The 6,000-nt window shown below is 42.9% G+C and overlaps 1 protein-coding gene across 13 annotated transcripts in view; it reads left to right on the top strand.

Annotated features, from left to right (window-relative positions):
• MTA1 (metastasis associated 1) overlaps nucleotides 1-6,000 on the top strand; it is a 635,520-nt gene that overhangs the window by 113,858 nt on the left and 515,662 nt on the right. For all 13 annotated transcript variants that reach the window (XM_077465019.1, XM_077465018.1, XM_077465021.1 and 10 more), the window contains exon 4: nucleotides 1,142-1,268. In XM_077465019.1, the coding sequence (XP_077321145.1) occupies nucleotides 1,142-1,268 (127 nt within the window). The remainder of the gene's footprint in view (nucleotides 1-1,141; nucleotides 1,269-6,000) is intronic.

Here is a 6,000-nt window from a genome sequence, read left to right as displayed (position 1 = left end):
GAAATCTGATCGGGCTGCTCCTCTGATGGGGGGGGGGGGGTTTGTGCTGATCGATTATCAGCACAGCCCCCCCGAGGATGCCCACACTGGACCACCAGGGATGTCCAGCACCAGGTATGCCCCCTAGACCACCAGGGATGCCAATCAGTGCCCATAATGAATGCCACAATGGGCATCACTGATTGGCATGCATTATTGTTTTGCACTGATTGGCATCCATCCCTACAATACTTTACAATGCCGCCTATCAGTGCCCATCCATGCCGCCTATCAGTGCCACCTATCCATGCCAATCCGTGCCACCTATCCATGCCAATCCGTGCCACCTATCAGTGTCTATTTGTGCCGCATATCAGTGCCGCCTATCGGTGCCACCTCATCGGTGCCCATCAGTGCCTGTCACTGCAGCCCCACCAGTGCCCATCAGTGAAGGAGAAAACTTATTTACAAAGTTTTGTAACGGTCTTTTTTTATTTAGCAGAAAATAAAAATCCCAGATGTGATCAAATGCCACCAAAAGAAAGCTCTATTTGTGGGAACAAAATGATAAAAATTTAGTTTGGGTACAGTGTAGCATGACCACGCAATTGTCATTCAAAGTGCAACATTCAAAGTGCTGAAAGCTCATAATTGGTCTGGGCAGGAAGGTGTTTAAGTGCCCAGTATTGAAGTGGTTAAAAAATGTTGACACATTACCATAATCTTTATATATGGACTATAAACTGAAGGCCTTATGAAAAATGGTTGTGGAACGAGTCATTTGAGTTTCCATTATTTCTTATGGGGAAGTTTTGCTTTGATATACAAGTGCTTTGGCTTACAAGCATGTTTCTGGCATGAGTTATGCTTACAACCCAAGGTTTTACTGTGTATATATATTCTCTTGGTAAATCCACAAAGCTTACCAGAGACAAACAAAAAAAAGAGGGGGTTGCAGCACCAAAAAGCCAAATTATGCTTAATAACATTAAAAAGGGAATATAGCTATATTTCAAGCAACCATCCTTGGAAAAGGGCATGGTTGCTGTCTGATTCATTGCATTTTGAAAGAAAATTCTCATTTCAAAAGGTGACTTGAAGAGAAATAGTCTTTTTATGCTAAACCTTTTTTTTTTTTTTTCTTTTTTTTTTCTGCATTCAGGAGAAATGGAGGAAGAAATGGAAAATCCAGAGATGGTAGATTTACCTGAAAAATTAAAGCATCAATTAAGACACAGAGAGCTGTTTTTATCTAGGCAGCTTGAATCTTTACCAGCTACCCATATAAGGTATGTTATCTCCCCCCCCCCCCCCCCCCATTGCCATTCCAAACTTGCTCATAAAGCACTTTCCTAAATTTTGTCTAGTAGTAAAACTGCTCTGGAAAAAAACAAAACTAAAAATTCTTGTTCGATGTACAGGCAGGTAAGCTGCACTCCAAAATAAAGTGTTAGTTTGTCTTTTCAGAAAAATTAAAAGGTGAACTAAACGTGTTTACCCTTGTTCTCCTTGTAACTGTCCTATGTTCTCCCAACTGCTATGGCTAATAATGCACTAAAGGCGCTTGATGACATCTGCTCATTTCAAAATAGGCACCCAGAGGCTTTCTATGTGATGGTGATTTTTTAATGACATACTTTCTACCAAAGTTTCATCAGCATATCACCATTGCCTCCTAAAGGAGTGAGCACACTTGACTGAAGCTATGAGGACAAAGAGAAGGCTAACTTATTAAATACTTTCTTCAGCTCTGTGTATACAAAGGAGCATGGGGGAGCTCATGTCTATAATGAGGGTGGTAGTGATGCAGCCCCAAATCCACAATGGCTCAAAAGTGATATGGTCCAGAAATATTTGGACAGAATAAAGGTGGATAAAGCACCTGGACCTGATGGCATCCACCCGCGGATCCTAAAAGAATTGAGATTTGTAATTTCAAAGTCATTGTATCTAATTTTTAGGGACTCATTAATGACAGGAATAGTACCACTGGATTGGCGCAGGGCCAATGTGGTGCCTATATTTAAAAAGGGAACAAAGTCTTTAACAAGTAACTATAGACCTGTTAGTTTAACTTCTATAGTTGGGAAGATACTGGAGGGATTGACAAAAGACCACATAGACAAGTTCTTGCAGGAAAAAAATATTTTAAGCAACAGACGGTATGGATTCATGAAAGTAGGGATAGGGGAAAGCACTGCGCTAAAATCAAATATACATAAAGGAGCACAGCAGCCAACACTCAAACAAACAAAGTTCAACAAACAGAAATGAAAAATAGTGTAGCGCTTCTAAAGTAAACATATGTTGAAAGAATGATCATATAACAAGGATCATATAGATGTGTAGATTAGCAAAATAAAGTCCAAGTAATGGGTGTAAGCTTCCGTGGAAGGGCCGGCACAATGGTGATCAGACCGTATCAAAATGCGAGGCAAATCCCATTAAACGGATATGTCCATATACAACAGCTTGTCTGGAAACATTAGGAAAGAATAGATGGATACTTCTTACCAGATCTGTTGGACTCACACAGTCGTATGACGGTTGAGTCAATAAGGCTTGGGGTCACAATCTGGGACCGAGGGGTGGATCGAAGGAGGTTCGTCAGCCTGGTGGGGAAACTCCAAAAGACCGTATGTCCAATGATGAATCTCACCGATGGAACTTCAGAATGGTTAAGAAATCCAACTCGGGTATAGCCCACTGCACTCCGATACTCCGAATACCCCAAAGTGAAGGGGAAGATGTTTAAAGGGTTTAGACCAAAAAAGAAAAAAGAAAGAAAAAGCTCCACATGGTGCGGGTCAGGCGATAAAAAATGGTAATTTATTAAAAGTCAAAAGGGTAACAGATGACTTAGTGATCACAAAGCAATAAGGTAAAAGTAAAAATAAAAGCAATGTGGGGTGCCAACAGCTAGCCCGACGCGTTTCGACACATATGTCTTCGACAGGGGCATGTTGGGACCCACCACATTGCTAACAAATATATAGGATGTCTAAAACAGATCCGCCTACAAAAGGGCGGGGGCTCCGCCTACAAGGGGGCGGAGGCTGTTGTCTCGGACAACCCTTTGACAAATAAGATAAACAGTCTGGTCAAATCAGAATAGACATGTTCAAACACAGTGACCAAATACGAATATCATCCAAAGTATAACCCTCCTACTAATAAAAGCAGTTACATTAGATTTAATAACGGTAAACACTTGATAAACAGTCATAATCATAAATGGATCACATATGTTAATCTAGACCTCCTCAGACCTCCAAGGGGGGCCAGTGAGCAGATAAAGTCTATATAAGACTGCATCAAACACTAGTGTGATAAAGCCAACCATATACTAACATTACTGTATAGAATGTATAAAGTCATCACCTGGAAAGACTTGTTCCCATATGTGTTGTATCACAATAGATCCTAACAGGTAGAGATGGTGATGTCTAATGGCGATCCGTCATTATACTGGTTAGCTGTATGTTACTAATTTACTGGCGGTGTGCAGCTAAAGGATGTATCTGTGTAGTCATGGTAACTGTTGCTGCATGATATCCTATAGCACGAAAGTCCGGTCAGGTGATCGGGAAAAGAGGTGACGTGTAATGAGGCTGGGTAACCTCCACCAATCACCAAATGGATACGTCGCATAACCAAACATGGGAGGGGCTAGGAGGGACACACGTCGTTAAGATGGGAGGTGCTCGTATAGGTGTAGGATGCGGAAGAGGGGAGGAACGTCCGAATTTGGCGCCAATTTGCCGCACAGTGTACGTCACCCGCCATGAGGCGTGGTGAGCGGCATCACGGCCAATCGAAACGGTCGAAAGCATGACGATACTGCGCATGCGTCTTAGCGCAAAACGCAGTTACGTCACGTCATGCGCCTTAGAAGCCTCACCATACCCGGAACCAGCTAAGGGGGAGCGTAGTCACGTCACGTCGCAACGAACGATGGGTGGCAACGTGACCATGGCAACCACAACACGTCCCCTATGGTTCAAAACAAAGCATGCAGAGGAGGAGAAAACGAAAGCAAGGGCGAAGAGAAGGGGGGGGGAACGTAGCAAACCTCTGGGCTGGTACATTAGGAATTGGTAATGGGGAAATAATGTCAGCAATGGGAGTGAATAAATAAAATATAATAAATCAAATATTCTGTACGTTCTAATTACGTATTGCTAACAGAAAGGACCATGAGACTCCTAAGGCTTGAAAAATGTATGTGTATACATTTACCAAAAAACATCTGTCTCAGGTCACATAAAAACAGAAAAATCACCATATAGTCACACATGTCTAAATTAGAACATGGGACAGGGATTGGGGGAAAAAAGTGAACCATGTTGAAAATAAATAAATGACGTGCAGAAACGGCAACACGCAAACGGTATGAGGTGTATGCCGTAAGCATAGAAGGTACATAGTTAATGTGTGGGCAGAACAATGTATCAAAAATGAAAATATAGTGAATGGTGAACATAGTTGAGGTGAAGGGTGGTTGTGAAGATCTGAAGTTAAATTAAGCCTGATTAATAAAACTGTTAATGTCCCAGTCTGTGTTCATGCCAAAGGGGGAGTAGCACCTCAATTCATAGATCCAAAAAGTCTCGAGGCGCGACACCCCCCGTAGGCATGAATCTCCCCTCCAGCTCGGGACAAATTTGTCGATAATTTGAAAACGTGTACCCTTGGGGTCCCTATTGTGTTTTTCAAGATAGTGTCTCGGGACTGTGTGCTTGTCACAGCCTTTTTTAATTTTACTGAGGTGTTCGTTAACTCTGATTGAGAAATTGCGAATAGTGCGGCCAACATATTGTTGGTTGCATGGACAAGTGATCAAATAAACAATGTACCTGGTGGTACAGGTGGTAAAGTGTTTCATCATGTACCTACGTGAAGTGGCTGTGGATGTAAAGGAATCGCTTTTCCCCTTGCCTAACATGTTATGTATGCAGACGTTGCATTTTCTGCAGGGAAAGTATCCCTTACTCTGAGGGAAAAATTGTATAGATCTAGGGATATCTATTACGTTGGGGGAGATATCATTTTGTATCGACCGGGCACCCCTATAGATAATTCCGGCTTTCTCAGGGATGATTCCACCTAAGATTTTATCACCAGACAACACCTTCCATTTATTTATTTTCAACATGGTTCACTTTTTTCCCCCAATCCCTGTCCCATGTTCTAATTTAGACATGTGTGACTATATGGTGATTTTTCTGTTTTTATGTGACCTGAGACAGATGTTTTTTGGTAAATGTATACACATACATTTTTCAAGCCTTAGGAGTCTCATGGTCCTTTCTGTTAGCAATACGTAATTAGAACGTACAGAATATTTGATTTATTATATTTTATTTATTCACTCCCATTGCTGACATTATTTCCCCATTACCAATTCCTAATGTACCAGCCCAGAGGTTTGCTACGTTCCCCCCCCCCTTCTCTTCGCCCTTGCTTTCGTTTTCTCCTCCTCTGCATGCTTTGTTTTGAACCATAGGGGACGTGTTGTGGTTGCCATGGTCACGTTGCCACCCATCGTTCGTTGCGACGTGACGTGACTACGCTCCCCCTTAGCTGGTTCCGGGTATGGTGAGGCTTCTAAGGCGCATGACGTGACGTGACTGCGTTTTGCGCTAAGACGCATGCGCAGTATCGTCATGCTTTCGACCGTTTCGATTGGCCGTGATGCCGCTCACCACGCCTCATGGCGGGTGACGTACACTGTGCGGCAAATTGGCGCCAAATTCGGACGTTCCTCCCCTCTTCCGCATCCTACACCTATACGAGCACCTCCCATCTTAACGACGTGTGTCCCTCCTAGCCCCTCCCATGTTTGGTTATGCGACGTATCCATTTGGTGATTGGTGGAGGTTACCCAGCCTCATTACACGTCACCTCTTTTCCCGATCACCTGACCGGACTTTCGTGCTATAGGATATCATGCAGCAACAGTTACCATGACTACACAGATACATCCTTTAGCTGCACACCGCCAGTAAATTAGTAACATAC

Source organism: Lithobates pipiens, unplaced genomic scaffold (genome assembly GCF_037356315.1).
Source record: "Lithobates pipiens isolate NorthernLeopardFrog02 unplaced genomic scaffold, aLitPip1_a1.2 Scaffold_30, whole genome shotgun sequence".
NCBI classification, from domain to species: Eukaryota; Metazoa; Chordata; class Amphibia; order Anura; family Ranidae; genus Lithobates; species Lithobates pipiens.
This window is presented reverse-complemented; position numbering and strand designations above follow the sequence as displayed.